We start from the raw sequence: 19978 nt of genomic DNA, 5'->3' as shown, positions 1-19978 counted from the left end.
AAATGTATACAGTGGCATGCAAAAGTTTAGGCAGCCCTGGTCAAAATTACTGTTACCTAGTAGCACCCCATTAACAAGTATCACAGGTTGTAAATGCTAGCGAGCCAAGAGAATTTCAATTTTTGTTTGAGGGATTTTTATTCATTCTTCCTTGGAAAAGTCTTCCAGTTTTGTGAGATTCCTTGGTCGTCTTGCATGCACTGCTCTTTTGAGGTCTAGCCACACATTGTTCAGATCAGGAGACTTTGAAGACCATTGTAAAATCTTCAGCTTGCACCTTTTGAGGCAGTCTACTGTGGATTTTGACATGTGTTTAGGATCATTATCCATTTGTAGAAGCCATCTTCTTTTCATCTTTTCATCTGCAGCTTTTTTACAGCAACATTTCTGTGAGAGCTGCTTGTAGAATTGCTAGAGAAGCAAATCAGAACCCCTGCTTGACTGCAAAAGACCTTCAGGAAGATTAAGCAGACTGGAGTGTATGCTACATTGTTCTACTGTTCAGAGATCCTGCACAAATATGGCCTTCATGAAAGAGTCATCAGAAGAAAACCTCTTCTGCGTGCTCACCATAAAATTCAGCTTGAGAAGTATGCAAAAGAACATCTAAACAAGCCTGATGCATTTTGGAAACAAGTCCTGTGGACCGATGAGTTAAAATAGAACTCTTTGGCCACAATGATCAAACATATTGTCATGCTGTACTCTAAGATGTACAATAGCAGTACAGCGCAGTAATGTGGGACAGAGAGGATTCCTGAAACTACCTGAGAAGGTAGTTAGCTGGTAAACCACTAGGGGGCATTAGCGTGGAGAAAACATATGATCAGAGAATTCCCAGCAGAGGTAATACTAGTCAAGCCCACCAGATGGCAGTAGAATCGTCAGAAAGCCGTATCACAACATGAGGTCTTGTAAATACACAGGAGCAAAGTCTAAACGTAGTCAGAGGGAAGCAAATTGTCAGTATGCGGGAAATCAGAACTCAGAAGCGAGGGAGAATGGGAAGACAAGAACGTAATCAAGGTAAACAGATGAAGAACGAACAGGGAGACAGACGAGCAGACAGCTGAAGGGAGACAGCGGGAGAGACACGGACAAGACGGAAACAGAGAACAGAGGAGGTTAACAACAGGTCAGGTGAACACAGAGGTCAGGAGGAGGCAGGGCAGACAACAGGACACTCACGAGCAGAACACAGTAGAGCCAGAAATATCACTGGCGTAGTCCCAGAGAAACAGTGCCCTAATAAAGTAGTCTGATCTTCAGAACGAGGCAGGAAGAATTAACCCCTAATGTGACCTGTATCAGAAGTGAAACTGAAAAGAGAAAAAAAAAAAAGACTCAGCTGCAGCTGAGCCAGGAGTAAATCATGACACACATGCGTTTAGAAAAAAGGGCACAGAATTTCGTAACATAATATCTCACCAAGCATTAAGCATGGTAGTGGATCAATCATGCTTTGGGGTTGTGTTGCAACCAAATGGTACGGGGAACATTTCACGGGTAGAGGGAAGAATGCATTCAATGAAATTTCAATAAATTCTTGATGCAAACATAACATTATTTGTATAAAAAGCTGAAGATGAAAAGAGGATGGCTTCTACAAATGGATAATGATCCTAAACACATCAATATCCACAATAGTCTACCTCAAAAGGCGCAAGCTGAAAGTTTTAGAATAGCCCTCACGGTCCCCTGAGCTGAACATCATTGAAAATATGTGGCTAGACCTCAAAAGAGCAGTGCATGCAAGATGACCCAGGAATCTCAGGGAACTGGGAGACTTTTCCAATGGAGAATGGATGAAAATCCCTCAAAAAAGAATTGAAAGACTCTTGGCTGCCTACAAAAAGCATTTAAAAACTGTGACACTTGCCAAAGGGGGTGCTACTAAGTACTAACCCTGCAGGGTGCCCAAACATTTACATCGGCCTACTTAAAATCCGCACATGGTGCTGGAAGCTTACCCACAAGACATACATATGTATGTAACACAATAAAGCAGATATTAAATTACTTCCTCACAGAAATTAATGTTGATAAAGCATGATATGTATAGAAATCTCCTAAAAATAGCATAAAACCCAATGTGATTAATGTGGTGGATAAATACAGTTGTATCAATCCATAGGAAAGGTGCTCCGGCATCAGGTATCATAAAACACAAATTTATTCCTAAAAAAATATAAAATCACAGAAATGTTTCTCCAAAATACAGATTAAAAACCAAGTAGTACAATAATATCAAACGCGTTTCGGGCTGGCGTTTTATGTCATTCACTGTAGTCATGTGAATGGACTTTTTATATTTTTTGAGAATAAATTTGTGTTTTATGATACCTGGATGCCAGAGCACCTTTCTTATGTATCAATACTGTTACAGACGTGTACTTTCTTACTCCGAGCACAGTCTCATGGTCGGTTGAGCTGACTAATTTTTGCCTTTTTCTATGATAAATATAGTTGGGATGATTAAATAGACTTGAAGAAAGCAAAAACAGGAAACAAACATTTTTCACATTTACCATTTTTCTTTTTATAGTTACTTATATGGGGTTTTTGTTTATTGTTTATTTCAGCTAAGCTATAATAAATTATTTTTTTCCCATGTAGGTAACAGAATTTACCATCACCCCGATTCTCCTAACACTGGAGCACATTGGATGAGACAAGAAGTGACATTCAGCAAACTGAAACTGACCAACAACAAAGGGGCCTCCGGTAACCTGACGCAGGTATGAAAGCTTAGATAATGATTAGAGATGGCGCGAATCAGTGTGCAGAACCCAGTGCAGCTGGCAATTCAGCATTCTGTGGCCATCAGATGTGACCGATAAGAAAGACACCTCCTGCCTCCTATGGTTCTTCTTTTTAATAGCTGTCTTGGCACAACATCACACAAGAACGATGATAGCTAATCAAAAGTAAAAGAGAAAAAAAATATGGGAACACCGACAGGTGTAGGAAATGGATCAAAGGGCTCCCGGCTGACATATACATAATTGATCTTGCTGCTAGATCAGGACCTGCAGGTCGATTTGTACCCACACTAAAGCCCGCTTTACACGCTACAATATATCTTACTATGTGTCGGCGAGGTCACGTCGTAAGTGACGCACATCCGGCATCGTAAGGTACATTGCAGTGTGTGACAGGTACGTGCGATTGAATGGTAAAATGTTCATCGCACGCACATCGTACATTTCTCTAGAATTGTACGGCAGATTGTTCATCGTACCCGGGGTAGCACACATCGCAGTGTGTGACACCGCGGGAACGATGAACAGATCTTACCTGCGTCCTGCGGCTCCCGGCCAGCAATGCGGAAGGAAGGAGGTGGGCTGGATGTTTACGTCCCGCTCAGCTCCGCCCCTCCGCTTCTATTGGCCGGCTGCCGCATGACGTCACTGTGACGCCGAACGTCCCTCCCACTTCAGGACGTGGACGTTCGCCGCCCACAGCGAGGTCGTATGGACGGGTAAGTACGTGTGATGGGGGTTAATCGTTTGTGCGGCACATTCAACAAATTGAACGTGCCGAACATACGATGGGGGTGGTTACGATCGCATACGATATCGTACGCTGGATCGTAAGGTGTAAAGCAGGCTAGGGTAGGTTCAATCGACCAATTTCTCCATATTCGAGAAAAATGGACCAATTATTCTGATAAGACTAACATGAGTTTTTCTCGGACGTGGAGAGGAGAAAAAAGAAAAGGTTCTCCACCTTCCTCATTCTGTCATCTCGGAAAATCAGACCATACTTGCAACTCAAAATGTGCTCCAAACTTTTCAAGGACACAGACTTGTATTGCAATTTGGATCCAACACTTGGACATGGCTCTGATTTTTCATGCAGACTACTGGTTCTGAGGAAAAAAATTGGACGGTTGTACAGTCCCATAGAATATTAGAGGTATAAGTGCTATCCGTGAAAACCAAAGATAGCACTTTTAGGAAAAAGTCAGTTGTGTGCTTGAGCTCTAATAATGGTGTACAGAGCGATCAGCCTCAACATTAAAACCAGCCTAAAATTATACCATAGAGGCTGGCCTTCATGCCCCAAGAGCGTATGGCACCTATCACATTGTCTCCAGGTCTCCTCCTTTAGAGCGCTTTTAGTTTGTACTAATTGCTCTATACTGGGAACACCCAAGACCTGATATTTTGGTTATGCCCTCAACCAGTTGTATAACCTTCACGACTTGGCCCTTGCTTTTTCACATTTATACTTCTTCAAACAAAATCAGCTTCAAGAACTGAATTTTCACTTGAAGTATTATATATTATGCCTAGAGTTGAGCAAAAAGATTTGCAAAAGTATGGTCTGGCATCTACGTCTGTACCCCAGGGCAACGCAGCCAGATGTGAACTTCCTTGGCTGGTACTTGAATGTCACTATCCTGGGCTCCTCTTGTGATTCCAAGGCTAGCATTCTGTGGCAGCCAGACCAGGGCAATGCAAATGTCTTGGCTGGCACTTGAATGCACGCATGCCGGGCTCCATCAAGGGTCTAGTAATCACGAGACGCCTAGGATATTGACATTTGAATGCCAGCTGAGGAAGTTCTTGCTGCACTGGTCTGGCTATCATGGAGTAGTGATGTGCCCCTCGAGAAGGATTCTGCCAATCCAGCTCTAATTCTAACCTTGACAGATGACTTGTTTATCCATTTACAATGTTATGCCTGTGGTTTTAGGGTAAAACCACAAGTCAGATGTCTAAAACTCTGAACATTTCAATGGTCAATGATGTTGCATAGGTAGGTAGATCTTTGGCGATGTGGTCAATTGCAGCATTTAGCCACACCCTTAAAGAAATTGTTCCCTTTAAATTATGTTTCTACACTAGCTGCAGTTTGCTATAAAAAACAAAAAACTATGCCGTGCTCCTCTTCCCTGGATCGTCTGCCCTGCTGATCCAGGTATCTGGCATCAGCTGCAACACTGCTGTCAAAACACCAGAACAGCAGCTTATCAGTGAGCTCAGAGGCTTGGAAGGGCGCGTTCTGTCTACACTGGTGAAGCCACAGAGCTCACTGACTGGCTGTCATTGTTAAGGTGCAACCAAGGCCATATACTGGGCAGTAGCGGAGAAGTCTCACCGGTGGACCTGGGGAAGGCAACTACAGAACTTTGATTTTTTTATGACAAACTGCAGCCAGGGTGGAAAATTAATGGAAAGAAAACAACCCTTTACTGTTATGGCTGATCAGGTATATGGATTTTATGTTTACACTTCCGCACATCACGTGTTGGCTACATAGGTTCTGCACACTGCTTTCCAATGTACATGGACTCTATACTGCATTACTTTAATACTGCATTACTTTTCTTACTGCATTACTGTAATAAACAGAGTATTACAGAACTTACACATAAGTAAGGTATTATTATGGTCTGACAAGACAGCAGCTTCTAAAGCAAACAAGATTTTAGGGTGTATAAAGAGAGATTAGATCCTGTGATCCCAACTTATTGTTACCCCTCTATAAATCACTTCTAAGGCCACATCTGGAGTATGGGATCCAGTTTTGGGCTCCACATTTTAAAAATGACATACAGAAGTTAGAATCAGTTCAAAGGTGGTCAACTAAATTACTACAAGGAATGGAAGGCCTCCTATATGATGACAGGTTGAAAAAGTTATATGTTTAGCTTAGAAAAAAAGATGTCTCAGAGGAGATCTCATTTATATGTATAAATACATTTGCGGTCAATATAGAGGACTGGCACATGACTTATTTTTGCCAAAGGCAATACTAAGGACCAGGGGGCATACACTGCGAATGGAAGAAAAGTGATTCTGGCAGCTAAATAGGAAAGGGTTCTTTACAGTTAGAGCAGTCAGACTGTGGAATGCCCTACCACAAGAGGTAGTGATGGAAGACACTATAACAGCTTTTTTTTTTAAAAAAAAAGGGTTGGTGGATTTCCTCGGTACACACAACATTGTTGGTTATAAGTGACTTAGGGACAAAATGTAGAATTGGTGGAGGAAGGTTGAACTACATGGACCTAGGTCTTTTTTCAACCTATGTAACTTTCACCTTACAGATGGTGGTTTTGCAGTCTCTTCATAAGTACCAGCCTCGACTGCATGTGACCCGATTGTCAGATTCAGGGAACCCGGAACCTCAAAGTCATGCCTTCACCTTTCCAGAGACACAATTCATAGCAGTAACCGCTTACCAAAATGCTGAAGTGAGTATGTTATGTTGTCTTTATTTCAGTAAGATAATTGTTTCATATAACACCAAAAATGTAAAATGGGTCAGCAAGTAATTTTACAATTAAAAGGTTATTCCCGACATTACATTTCTAATCTATTCATAGGATAGGTATTAACTTTCTGATCAGTTGGGGATCTCACCATTGCTAATCAAAACCCTTTTTGATAATGTGAACAAGGCTCTAAAAATGGCACGCTGGAAAGAGGCAGTGGCTGTGCATCATTGCCATTGCTCCAATCATTCTTCATGGGACTGCAAGAAAAAGCCAAATACTATACTTGCCTAGATCCAGAAGTCCTTTAGAGAATTAAGCAGTGGTGTCCATGGGCTTGTTAGACCCATTCTCAGAATCAGCGGGGGTCCCAGCAGTCAAACCCCCACAGATCAGAAAGTTATCCTCAGAATAGACTATAACTTTCAACATTGGGAATAACCTCTTGAAGGTGTTTCACGAAGTCAAAGCTTAATCATATGGCACATTGACAGTATAGAGGGGGTCCTCCACTCAACCTCCATTCTTTAACCTCTTAACGACCGCGGGCCGTAATATTACGTCCTAGCGGTCATAATGTTACTGCCCGCGGTCTGCTGGCGGCAGCATGCCGCGATCGGCACACATCTCAGCTGATTTTCACAGCTGAGATGTGTGCCTGCTAGTCACGAGCAGAATCGTTATCTGCTCGTGCCGTTTAACCCCTTAAATGGCGCTGTCAATATGTGACAGCGCCATTATAAGCGCGATCGCGGTAAACGTTTACTTACCGCCCGATACCGGAAGTCACGTGACGCGATCACGTGACTTCCGTTAGTTGTCATGGTAGCACAGGGTCATGTGATGACTCCTGTACTACACATGAATTGCTTTCACTTTCGCTGTGCCAGCGGCATAGCAAAAGAGAAAGAGAGCGTATCTGCTGTTTACAGCTGTATAACTGTGATCAGCAGATAGTGCAGAGCAATCGGAATGCTGATCGCAATAGCCCCCTAGGGGGACTAGTAAAATAATAAAAAAAAAAGGTTAAAAAAAAGTTCTAAAAATTTAAAAAAAAACCTAAAAGTTCAAATCACCCCCCCATTCACCCCATTGAAAATTAAAGGGTTAAAAAATATACACACATTTGGTATCGCCGCGTTCAGAAACGCCTGATCTATCAAAATATAAAATCAATTAATCTGATCAGTATACGGCGTAGCGGCAAAAAAATTCCAAACGCCAAAACGACGTTTTTTTGTCGCCACAACTTTTGCGCAAAATGCTATAAGAGGCGATCAAAACGTAGCATCTGCGCAAAAATGGTACCGTTAAAAACGTCAGCTCGAGACGCAAAAAATAAGCCGTCACTGAGCCATAGATCCCGAAAAATGAGAACGCTACGGATCACGGAATACGGCGTAAAACGTGCGCCACTTTTTTCGGTCAAACTTCCGATTTTTTTTAACCCCTTATATAAAAGTAAACCTATGTTTGGTGTCTACGAACTCGCACTGACCTGAGGCATCACACCCATACATCAGTTTTACCATATAGTGAACACAGTGAATAAAATATCTCAAAAACAATAGTGCTATCGCACTTTTTTTGCAATTTTTCTGCATTTGGAATTTTTTTGACGTTTTCCAGTACACTATATGGTAAAACCTATGGTTTCATTTAAAAGTACAGCTCGTTCCGCAAAAAATGAGCCCTCATATGACCATATTGACTGAAAAATAAAAAAGTTACGTCTCTCAGAAAAAGAATAGCGAAAAAAAAAAAAACGGAAAGCGAAAAATCGGCCGGTCGTGAAGGGGTTAAAGCAGGAGAACCACACACGCTCTGGCGTATCAGATCATACAGTGCATGGATGGGCATTCATTTCAATGGATACTATGAAATGATACATTACTTCAATGGCAGAAATTTTTGGCCAGAAGCATCTTCACCTGGTGATCACCCAGAACTGGTCCCGATTAGCTGATCACTGTCAGTTTCATTGTAAAACTGGATTGTCTTTGTGGAACAACCTCAGTGAATGGGTTAACAAGATGAAGCAAACTGTGCTTTAATGAGTCCTCAGCAGAGAAAGAGGCCAATCCTAAATGCAATTTGTGACACTTCTCCACTGCTGCGGTCACATTCAAACACGATCCATACTGGAACCAGGAAGGTTTGGCACGTTCAGTACAAGCCTTAAATAAGTGTATAAAACGTTGTAAGTAAACTCATAGATCTGTGGGTTCACACCACTATGTTTATTCATTCGGAAAATTGTGGTGACCTGATCCCTTCGAGGTGACTTGTCTGTACATTTCTGTAATGTATTGTGTCCATTGCAGATCACACAGCTGAAAATTGATCACAATCCATTCGCTAAAGGATTCCGGGATCACTGTGAATCTCAAGTACCAAGTGGAATGATGGGGTCAGTAAGACGTCAGGCTGCAGCATATGTGATGCTTGTGTCTCTGACTATGTTTACATATCTGAATATTTTTGGCTTCTATTTGCAGAAAATGTAACATGTATATACTGTTCTACTGTATACAGATAACTAAAGGGGACACAAAAAGCCAACTGTGTAATGTGGCTTTATGTGGAGTAACTAGATCACCTAAGAATCACCATGATTGATCTTCAGGGAAGGAAATATCCTTAATACTTGCAGATTTCCAACATAAACATTTCACAATCTCCTGTTTTACAGGTTGTGTGTCCAATCTTCTGTAGAACGGCTCACCCCATCTCCACCAGTCCGTTTTCCTCCTTCTTACTTGCAAGATCCTCTGCAAACCAGCCGCCTCTATTCTGTGGAGCAGAAAGAACCGCCACCTTGGTACTTGTCATCACAAAGTATTGCTCCGCATCGGGACTACACACATTATGACACAACAACCAAGATGGCTGCAGCTTATGCAATGAAGTGTTACTCCCAGCCAGCCCCATTAGCATATTACGCAGATACCCTGGGCTCTGCCTGGGCAGGACCAGCACAGTACCATCCCAAACCAAGCCCTGCACCCACAAGTTGGTTTCACCCCTTATTAGACAACCGTGGAAAAGAAGAAGAGTCCAACCACTGGGGGGACCTTACAGCTTATGTCGAGGACAGCAAACGAAGGAGACTTTCACCTTACAGACCTGATGGCTCCAACCACACATGTGACAGAGACATAGACATTCCCTTTCCTGGGTTCTACAGCCAATAACATATTACAAACTCTATAACATTTATTAACAAACCACAGTATTACAGTTGTAAAGTCAGGACATTAAGTAATTTTGGACTTACCATGGGACAGGGGCACATTTGTCCCTTTGATGTTATACACATTCTATGTAGGCGATACATCCCAGGTTCTCTATGGTCTTGCTAATAAAATATTTTATACACAATTCAGTTTTCATACACATTTTTATTAAAGAGTCCAATCAATATACATAAGTAAATAATTATAGTGGTTTCTCAATTACCGGTGGTTTCTTTGCCTTCTTCTTTGCTATGTTGCTCCAGCATGGTACATAACTGTGTGGAATGATGGGTCAGGAGACTTGGAGTCTGAGCGGTAAGCATGGTCAGGGTCCCCACGATCTGGCCCTGCAACGTCTCCTTGCTTGGCAGTTTGGAATAGTTTACAATTCCTTGCTTGCTGAGTAGTCTGTTGTCTACACAGGCTCCTGGAGAGAATGATCGGAGTAGGGTATAGTGTTCAACAAATGGAGCCTTGTAATTATTCTTATTTTCTCTAAACCGAGTATAAGGAAAGGCAATCACTGTGGCCAAGAAAAAGTGTTTTCACAATACTTGTCTGTTTTATAGTGACACGCTGGAAACAAATTAATATGAGATGTTCTCTCAACTAGACAAACCCTCGAAGAGCTAAGCCCAGACATTTCTGGCCACTGCAGGTTAAACATGTGGCAACACATGGCAGCCATTCATCTACATAATGCACATGGGCAGGCCAGGTCCTCCGGGGTATCTCTCTGCTCTAGCTCATAGAGGAGGGTGAGGAGAGCGTAGCGGGTGTACGACTCACCTCTATGATGTTCACATACTTAATAGAGTGTATGGACAAGAGTCATATTCACATGATAATGACAAAGTATATTTGCAATACTTTTCCAATGGCTAACATCAATGGCTGATGTGGAAAGATCCAGCAAATAATGATGCTATACAAAAAGAAACCGTACAAGGAATATAAAAAGTCTACACACCCCTATGAAAATGCCAAGTTTTTGTATTGTATATGTAAAATATATATATATATATATATATATATATATATAGTATATTTTAATAATTTATCACGCATAATCATTACAGATCTTTTTCGACCGTTAATGTCAAAGAATTTAGCCAATCACATTTACACTCATGTTATATAGAGAGGGGAGCCAGCACGATCTGAAAATGGCATGCATCATATAAAAAGTGCAAATTCACAGATTTATTCCAACTGTACTGTAATATAAATGAGATTTTTAGCAAATAATTGATCAATTCTTTGAGCCACCCCTGCCAACGTCACGGCAAATCTCAATAGGGGGGTCCTACTCTATATTCTGTATTTCATGTGCCATGCGGCCTCCTAGATAAAGTTAAAAGCAGAACCATAATGGAGCACACATACCTGTAACCTGTATATATAACCGCTTCTATGTTGCAAAAGAGGCAATTGTGGATAGAGGCCAGCCCAGGTCCCAGCATGTGGAGCAAGCTCTACACATACCAGGACTATATCAGAACTGACCCTCCCAGTGCCAGACAGCAACCATTGATAAAGGCGGACCAGATAAAAGTATGGTGCTTAATTAGCAATGCCTGTGGAAAGGGTGAGGCAACTGAATGTGTACAGCTACCAACAGGAGGAATATATTGCAAACCAAGATCAGGCGTGCATAGCATGGTGGTGACCAGCCACCAGACATTTGTAGCATAACTACAACCAAACAGAGAGAGAGGGGAGCCAGCACGATCTGAAAATGGCATGCATCATATAAAAAGTGCAAATTCACAGATTTATTCCAACTGTACTGTAATATAAATGAGATTTTTAGCAAATAATTGATCAATTCTTTGAGCCACCCCTGCCAACGTCACGGCAAATCTCAATAGGGGGGTCCTACTCTATATTCTGTATTTCATGTGCCATGCGGCCTCCTAGATAAAGTTAAAAGCAGAACCATAATGGAGCACACATACCTGTAACCTGTATATATAACCGCTTCTATGTTGCAAAAGAGGCAATTGTGGATAGAGGCCAGCCCAGGTCCCAGCATGTGGAGCAAGCTCTACACATACCAGGACTATATCAGAACTGACCCTCCCAGTGCCAGACAGCAACCATTGATAAAGGCGGACCAGATAAAAGTATGGTGCTTAATTAGCAATGCCTGTGGAAAGGGTGAGGCAACGGAATGTGTACAGCTACCAACAGGAGGAATATATTGCAAACCAAGATCAGGCGTGCATAGCATGGTGGTGACCAGCCACCAGACATTTGTAGCATAACTACAACCAAACAGAGAGAGAGGGGAGCCAGCACGATCTGAAAATGGCATGCATCATATAAAAAGTGCAAATTCACAGATTTATTCCAACTGTACTGTAATATAAATGAGATTTTTAGCAAATAATTGATCAATTCTTTGAGCCACCCCTGCCAACGTCACGGCAAATCTCAATAGGGGGGTCCTACTCTATATTCTGTATTTCATGTGCCATGCGGCCTCCTAGATAAAGTTAAAAGCAGAACCATAATGGAGCACACATACCTGTAACCTGTATATATAACCGCTTCTATGTTGCAAAAGAGGCAATTGTGGATAGAGGCCAGCCCAGGTCCCAGCATGTGGAGCAAGCTCTACACATACCAGGACTATATCAGAACTGACCCTCCCAGTGCCAGACAGCAACCATTGATAAAGGCGGACGAGATCCAAGTATGGTGCTTAATTAGCAATGCCTGTGGATAATGGAGAGGTCTGTAATGTTTATTGTAGGTACACATTAACTGTGACATACAGAATCCCCCTCAAAAATCCAGAATATTGTTTTTTTTTTTTTTTAATAACTAATTAGTATTTGGATCTGGTCCGCCTTTATCAATGGTTGCTTTTTGACACTGGGAGGATCAGTTCTGATATAGTCCTGGTATGTGTAGGGCTTGCTCCACATGCTGGGACCTGGGCTGGTCTCTATCCACAAGTGCCTTTTTTGCAACATGGAAGCGGCTATATACAGGTTGCAGGTATGTGTGCTCCATTATGGTTCTGCTTTTAACTTTATCTAGGAGGCCGCATGGCACATGAAATACAGAATGTAGAGTAGGACCCCCCTATTGAGATTTGCCGTGACGTTGGCAGGGGTGGCTCAAAAAATTGATCAATTATTTGCTAAAAATCTCATTTTTTTATTATAGTACAGTTGGAATAAATTTGTGAATTTTCACTTTTTATATGATGCATGCCAATTTCAGATCGTGCTGGTTCCCTTTTTTTCTCTGTTTTGACCGTAGTTATGCTACAAATCTGGTGTCTGACCAACACCATACCATGCACGCCTGATTTTGGCTTGCAATATATTCCTCCTGTTGGTAGCTGTTCAGACTCAGTTACCTCACCCCTTTCCACAGGCAATGCTAATTAAGCACCATTCTTGGATCTGGTCCGCCTTTATCAATGGTTGCTTTTTGACACTGGGAGGATCAGTTCTGATATAGTCCTGGTATGTGTAGGGCTTGCTCCACATGCTGGGACCTGGGCTGGTCTCTATCCACAAGTGCCTTTTTTGCAACATGGAAGCGGCTATATACAGGTTGCAGGTATGTGTGCTCCATTATGGTTCTGCTTTTAACTTTATCTAGGAGGCCGCATGGCACATGAAATACAGAATGTAGAGTAGGACCCCCCTATTGAGATTTGCCGTGACGTTGGCAGGGGTGGCTCAAAAAATTGATCAATTATTTGCTAAAAATCTCATTTTTTTATTATAGTACAGTTGGAATAAATTTGTGAATTTTCACTTTTTATATGATGCATGCCAATTTCAGATCGTGCTGGTTCCCTTTTTTTCTCTGTTTTGACCGTAGTTATGCTACAAATCTGGTGTCTGACCAACACCATACCATGCACGCCTGATTTTGGCTTGCAATATATTCCTCCTGTTGGTAGCTGTTCAGACTCAGTTACCTCACCCCTTTCCACAGGCAATGCTAATTAAGCACCATTCTTGGATCTGGTCCGCCTTTATCAATGGTTGCTTTTTGACACTGGGAGGATCAGTTCTGATATAGTCCTGGTATGTGTAGGGCTTGCTCCACATGCTGGGACCTGGGCTGGTCTCTATCCACAAGTGCCTTTTTTGCAACATGGAAGCGGCTATATACAGGTTGCAGGTATGTGTGCTCCATTATGGTTCTGCTTTTAACTTTATCTAGGAGGCCGCATGGCACATGAAATACAGAATGTAGAGTAGGACCCCCCTATTGAGATTTGCCGTGACGTTGGCAGGGGTGGCTCAAAAAATTGATCAATTATTTGCTAAAAATCTCATTTTTTTATTATAGTACAGTTGGAATAAATTTGTGAATTTTCACTTTTTATATGATGCATGCCAATTTCAGATCGTGCTGGTTCCCTTTTTTTCTCTGTTTTGACCGTAGTTATGCTACAAATCTGGTGTCTGACCAACACCATACCATGCACGCCTGATTTTGGCTTGCAATATATTCCTCCTGTTGGTAGCTGTTCAGACTCAGTTACCTCACCCCTTTCCACAGGCAATGCTAATTAAGCACCATTCTTGGATCTGGTCCGCCTTTATCAATGGTTGCTTTTTGACACTGGGAGGATCAGTTCTGATATAGTCCTGGTATGTGTAGGGCTTGCTCCACATGCTGGGACCTGGGCTGGTCTCTATCCACAAGTGCCTTTTTTGCAACATGGAAGCGGCTATATACAGGTTGCAGGTATGTGTGCTCCATTATGGTTCTGCTTTTAACTTTATCTAGGAGGCCGCATGGCACATGAAATACAGAATGTAGAGTAGGACCCCCCTATTGAGATTTGCCGTGACGTTGGCAGGGGTGGCTCAAAAAATTGATCAATTATTTGCTAAAAATCTCATTTTTTTATTATAGTACAGTTGGAATAAATTTGTGAATTTTCACTTTTTATATGATGCATGCCAATTTCAGATCGTGCTGGTTCCCTTTTTTTTTCTCACTCATGTTATATAGTAGTCAGTACACATCTGCTATCATTTACAGGGATTCTGATTAACTACATACTGTATAACATTTAGCTGTTCTAGTAGGATTTTTCTGACTTTTTCTAAGTTGCATATTACTGCCCTGGTCCATAAAAAGCTTACAACAAAGCAAAGGGATTTCATTGTTGACAGTTATCAGTCAAAAGAAGGGTACAAAAATGTTTCCAAGGCATTAGATATACCATGGAACAACATGAAGACGAGCATGAAAAAGTGGCTTAAATCTGGCACAACAGTGACATTACCTACAACTAGCTGTTCCTGAAAAAATGATGAGAAGTCTATGGAAAAACATGTTGCGGTCTAATGAGACCAAGAATGAACTTTTTGTTCATAATTTCAAAAGGTTTGGCCCAAAGTCAACACTGCGCATCACCAAAGAACATCATACCCACAGTGATGCATGGTAGAGACAGCACTATGCTTTTGAGCTGTAGGTCAAGGTGGAGGGAATTATGGACAGTTCCAGATAGTCAAATTTTGAAACAAAACCTTTAAGGCCTCTGCTAAAAAAAACAAACAAACTGAAAATGAAGAGGAATTTTATGTTTCAGCACGACAACTACCTTAAGTGTTCCTTCAAAATCAGCAAAAGAATGGTGTCGCCAGAAGGAGAGATTTTCTGGAGAAGCATGAAATTCCTCTTCCTCTAGTTTTTTTTTTTCAGCAGAGGCTGTAAAGGTTTCGTTTCAAAATTGACTGAAATCTGGAATTTTTTGGAATGTTTCAGGCACAGCATAGACTTGAACCCAAATTAAAATCTGTGAGCTGACCTGAGGAGGGCTGTATACAGGAGATGCCCCCACAATCTGATAGAAATCGGAGCATTACTGCATGGAAGAGATGACAAAGACTGCCAGTTCTAGATGTGGCATGCTGATACGACTCCTACCCAAAAAGACTGAATGTTGCCATAAAGCCAAATAGTACTTTAAAAATAAGTATTAGTTTAAGGGTGGGCATATTTACGCAATCACTTTATTTTTCCCTTTCCATCTAAAAAGATTTCAGATTATTTTTCAACTAAATTGTACAGAACATAGGTGACTTTAAAGATGGGAAAAGTTCTGAAATTATTCTTCTTGGTATGATTTTTTTTAAATGGCAATTTAATAGGTGTGTGTAGAATTTTTATAGTCACTGTATAAAGAACTACACCCCCAATGTATGAAAATAGTTTTATGTGAAATATGACATACGGTGCCTCGAAAACAATCTGCATAAACCACATCCTCTTTGGTCTAAGATCCCACTACATATCGTACAAATACAATACAGTTAATGTGTTGAGAAAAAGCCAGGCTGCATAACGCAATATAAGTAGCTTATAGTTCTAGCCACTTTCCGCATGGATCTACAGGAGCACAGGGCATGGACACATTTTTACAATCTTCACGTGTATCATTTCTTTTACTATGCCCACATTTTCTCTTTGGATATTGCATTCTTTGCCTTAGTGATTAGTGTGTTATCGACTAATTTATACACTGTATTTTACGTGAAATAATTTTTCCTTCATTCACGGCTGCGTTCCTATACTTTCTGTGTTGTACTTGTACCATGTTCAGTCAGTAGGCCAAACCAGGGTTCAGGATGTGGTTTATCAAAGTGCCTTCTTTCTAATGGTTCATACCGACATTACAAAAAAGCGATTTTAATAAATGTATTTGATCAGTAATGCAGTTGTATGCACTTTGTTGTTTTTGTGTAGTATTGATAACATAAAACATGTTGATGTGTATACTATTATATTTAACCACTTCATGACCTTGCGATTGTTTTTTGCGCTTTCGTTTTTCCATCCTTTTCTGCCAAGTGCCATAACTTAATTTCCCCGTCAATACAGCCGTATGATGGTTTGTTTTTTTGCAGGACGAGTTGTACTTTTGAATGACACATTTTATAATGTAATGGAAATGTGAAAAAAATTCCAAGTGCAGTGAAATTGCTAAAAATTTAAACTTACCATGTTCACTATATGGTAGAAATAACATGGTAGTATGATTCTCCAGGTCAGTACAAGTACATAGATATTACACATGTATAGAATTTTTTATTTACCGTATGTTTCGGACTACAAGACGCACTTTTTCCCCCTACATTTTTGGGGAAAGTGGGGGGTGCGTCTTATAGTCTGATGGCTGCAGTGAAGGGGGGTGCAGTGGTGGTGGAGTGGGTCATCAGCGGCAGGAGCAGGCTGTAGCAGTGCCTACCAAGACCACGTAGGCCTGCTCATTTTCTCTTTTCACATGCACTGCATCCTGACGCCCATCATCTCTCAGCGCTGAAGCTGGCGCTGACAGGTGGGCGGGATGATGGGCGGGGGGTGCGCGCATACTAAACAGCCGGCCCGCGTGACCATCCCTGGCAACTACAGCCTGGAGTGATCATGTGTGGCTGTATTCACTGCCCCCCGCGTATCATCATCAGCGCTGGGGGCGGTGAATAAGTACAGTATATTCACCGGCCACCGATCCCTGCATCGCGATGTCCTCCTGTCTGCCTGCCCGCTGATGTGTGTGGAGAGCGATGCACACAGCGATGACATCATCGCTGTGCGCACGGCTCCACACAGGTCGGCGGCGCTGCTGCTGGCACAGACAGGAATACGAGCGATGATCGTGGAGCGATGAAAGGCGAGTATAAACGTTTATTTTTTGTGTGCCACAGAATATGGGCCATATACCCGGATGGGGGTATACAGCTGGATTGGGGCAAATATCAGGATGGGGGTATTTCTCAGGCTGGGGGCACATATTAGGATGTGGGCATATACCTGGATGGGGGCATATTCGGTACCTGGATGTGGCCACATACCAGGATGAGGGACATATATATAGAAGGATGGGGATCATATACAAGGCAGGAAGATCATTACCAGGATGGGGTACCTTAGTAGAGAATTTGGGGACATTACCCCCATAACAGTGTCAGCAGCAGATTCTCGCCCCATAACAGTGTGTCATGACCACATTTTTTGCTTAAAGAAGGGAATTTTGTTTACTTACCGTAAATTCCTTTTCTTCTAGCTCCAATTGGGAGACCCAGACAATTGGGTGTATAGCTATTGCCTCTGGAGGCCACACAAAGTATTACACTTAAAAGTGTAAGGCCCCTCCCCTTCTGGCTATACACCCCCAGTGGGATCACTGGCTCACCAGTTTTAGTGCCAAAGCAAGAAGGAGGAAAGCCAATAACTGGTTTAAAGACCAATTCAATCCGAGGAAACATCGGAGAACTGAACCATACCACATGAACAACATGTGTACCCGAAAAAACAGAAAAACCCCGAGAAAACAGGGCGGGTGCTGGGTCTCCCAATTGGAGCTAGAAGAAAAGGAATTTACGGTAAGTAAACAAAATTCCCTTCTTCTTTGTCGCTCCATTGGGAGACCCAGACAATTGGGATGTCCAAAAGCAATCCCTGGGTGGGTAAAAGAATACCTCATGATAGGGCCGTCAAACGGCCCTCTCCTACAGGTGGCCAACCGCCGCCTGAATGACTTATCTACCTAGGCTGGCGTCTGCCGAAGCGTAGGTATGCATCTGATAATGCTTGGTAAAAGTAAGTAGACTCGACCAGGTGGGTGCCTGACACACCTGCTGAGCCGTAGCCTGGTGCCGTAATGCCCAGGATGCACCCACGGCTCTGGTAGAATGGGCCTTCGGCCTTGAGAGAACCAGAAGCCCAGTAGAACTGTAGGTTTCAAGAATTGGTTCCTCGAGCCCCCGAGCAAGGGTGGATCTGGAAGCTTGCGACTGTTTACGCCGACCAGCGACAAGGACAAAGAGTGCATCCGGGTGGCGCAGGAGCGCCATGCGGGAAGTAGAACCTGAGTGCTCTCACCAGAACCAACAGATGCAAATCTTTCTGAAATTGATGGACTAGACGAGGACACAAAGAAGGTGAGGTGATATCCTGATTGATATGAAAATGGGATACCACCTTAGGGAGAAATTCCGGAACCGGACGCAGAACTACCCTGTCCTGGTGAAGGACCAGGAAGGGAGTTTGTATGAGAGCGTTGCTAGCTCGGAAACTCTCCTAAGAGACGAGACCGTTACTAGAAGGCCACTTCCCGTGAAAAACGGGAAGGGAGACATCCTTCAAAGGCTCGAAAGGCGGCATCTGGAGAGCAATTAGAACCTTGTTCAGATCTCAGGGCTCTAACGGCCGCTTGTACGGAGTGCTGAGAAGACAAACTCCCCGTAGGAACGTGCGTACCTGAGGAAGTCGTCGTTTCTGAAAAAATACAGATAGCGCTGAGACTTGTCCCTAAAGGGAACTGAGCGACAACCCATTTTCCTACCTAGATTGCAGGAAGGAAGGAAACATAGACGATGCAACCGGCCAGGGAGAAACACCCTGCGCCGAGCACCGAGATAAGAACATCTTCCACGTCCTGTGGTCAATCTTGGCGGACGTTGGTATGCTAGCCTGTCTCATGGTGGCAACCACGTCCTGAGGTAATCCTGACGACACTAGGTTCCAGGACTCAATGCTACACCATCCGGTTGAGGGCCGTAGAATTCAAATGGAAGAATGGCCCTTGAGACAGCCAGTCTGATTGGTCTGGTAGTGCCCCCGGTTAGCCTACCGTGAGGCACCACAGAACCGAGTACCACAACATCCTCGGCCAATTTGTAGCGACGAGGATGGCGCGGCCGCAGTCGGTCTTGATCTAGCGCAGTACTCTGGGCAACAATGCCAGAGGTGGCACCTAAGGTAGCTGGAACTGCGACCAATGCTGAACTAAGGCGTTTGCCGCCAGAGCTCGATGATTGTGAAACCGTGCCATGAAGCTGGCACATTGTTGTTGTGCCGTGACGCCATTAGATCGACGTCCGGCCTCTGTCAGCGGCGCCAGATCTCCTGAAACCCGTCCGGGTGAGGAGACCATACTCTTTCGGCCACACCTCAGCGACTTAGGAAGTCAGCTTCCTAGTTTCCACACTTGGGATGTGAATTGTGGATATGGTGGATGCCGTGTCTTCCACCCCCATCAGAACCTGCCGGACTTCCTGGAAGGCTTGCCGGTTGCGCGTTCTTCCTTGGTGGTTGATGTATGCCACCGCTGTGGAGCTGTCCGACTGAAGTCGGATATGCTTGCTTTCCAGCCGCTGTTGGAAGGATTGTAGGGCAAGATACACTGCTCTGTGTTCAAGAACATTGATCTGAAGAGTGGACTCTTGCTGAGTCCACGTACCCTGAGCGCTGTAGTGGAGAAAAACTGCTCCCCACCCTGATAGACTCGCGTCTGTCGTAACTATCGCCCAGGACGGGGATAGGAAGGACCTTCTTTTTGACCAAGAGGTGAGAAGAAGCCACCACCGTAGAGATTCCTTGGCCGCCTGAGAAAGAACGACGACTCTGTTGAGGTACGTCGACTCCTCGTCCCATTGGCGGAGAACGTCCCATTGTAGTGGACGCAGTAAAACTGCGCGAAAGGAACTGCCTCCATTGCTACCATCTTACGTAGGAAGTGCAT

General features: G+C 43.1%; 2 protein-coding genes across 3 annotated transcripts in view; one reads left to right on the top strand and one right to left on the bottom strand.

Annotated features, from left to right (window-relative positions):
• The window catches only part of TBX21 (T-box transcription factor 21), a 56353-nt gene extending 46283 nt beyond the window's left edge, over window positions 1-10070 (top strand). Inside the window, exons 3-6 of the mRNA XM_075350070.1 lie at window positions 2617-2738; window positions 6059-6205; window positions 8551-8636; window positions 8919-10070. Coding sequence (XP_075206185.1) covers window positions 2617-2738; window positions 6059-6205; window positions 8551-8636; window positions 8919-9420 — 857 coding nt within the window. The 3' untranslated portion in view covers window positions 9421-10070. The remainder of the gene's footprint in view (window positions 1-2616; window positions 2739-6058; window positions 6206-8550; window positions 8637-8918) is intronic.
• Window positions 7275-19978, bottom strand: part of MRPL10 (mitochondrial ribosomal protein L10) — a 35433-nt gene continuing 22729 nt past the window's right edge. Inside the window, exons 5-6 of one of the 2 annotated variants that reach the window (XM_075350074.1) lie at window positions 9686-9889; window positions 7275-9019 (exon numbers count right to left, since the gene is read on the bottom strand). In XM_075350074.1, coding sequence (XP_075206189.1) covers window positions 9015-9019; window positions 9686-9889 — 209 coding nt within the window. In that variant the 3' untranslated portion in view covers window positions 7275-9014. Of the gene's footprint in view, window positions 9020-9558; window positions 9585-9685; window positions 9890-19978 lie in introns of those variants that run through there. The other variant, XM_075350073.1, reaches the window with a different exon arrangement.

Source organism: Anomaloglossus baeobatrachus, chromosome 5 (genome assembly GCF_048569485.1).
Source record: "Anomaloglossus baeobatrachus isolate aAnoBae1 chromosome 5, aAnoBae1.hap1, whole genome shotgun sequence".
Classification (NCBI taxonomy): domain Eukaryota; kingdom Metazoa; phylum Chordata; class Amphibia; order Anura; family Aromobatidae; genus Anomaloglossus; species Anomaloglossus baeobatrachus.
Note: the sequence above shows the minus strand (reverse complement) of the source record. Positions and strands in the feature narration are given on the sequence as shown.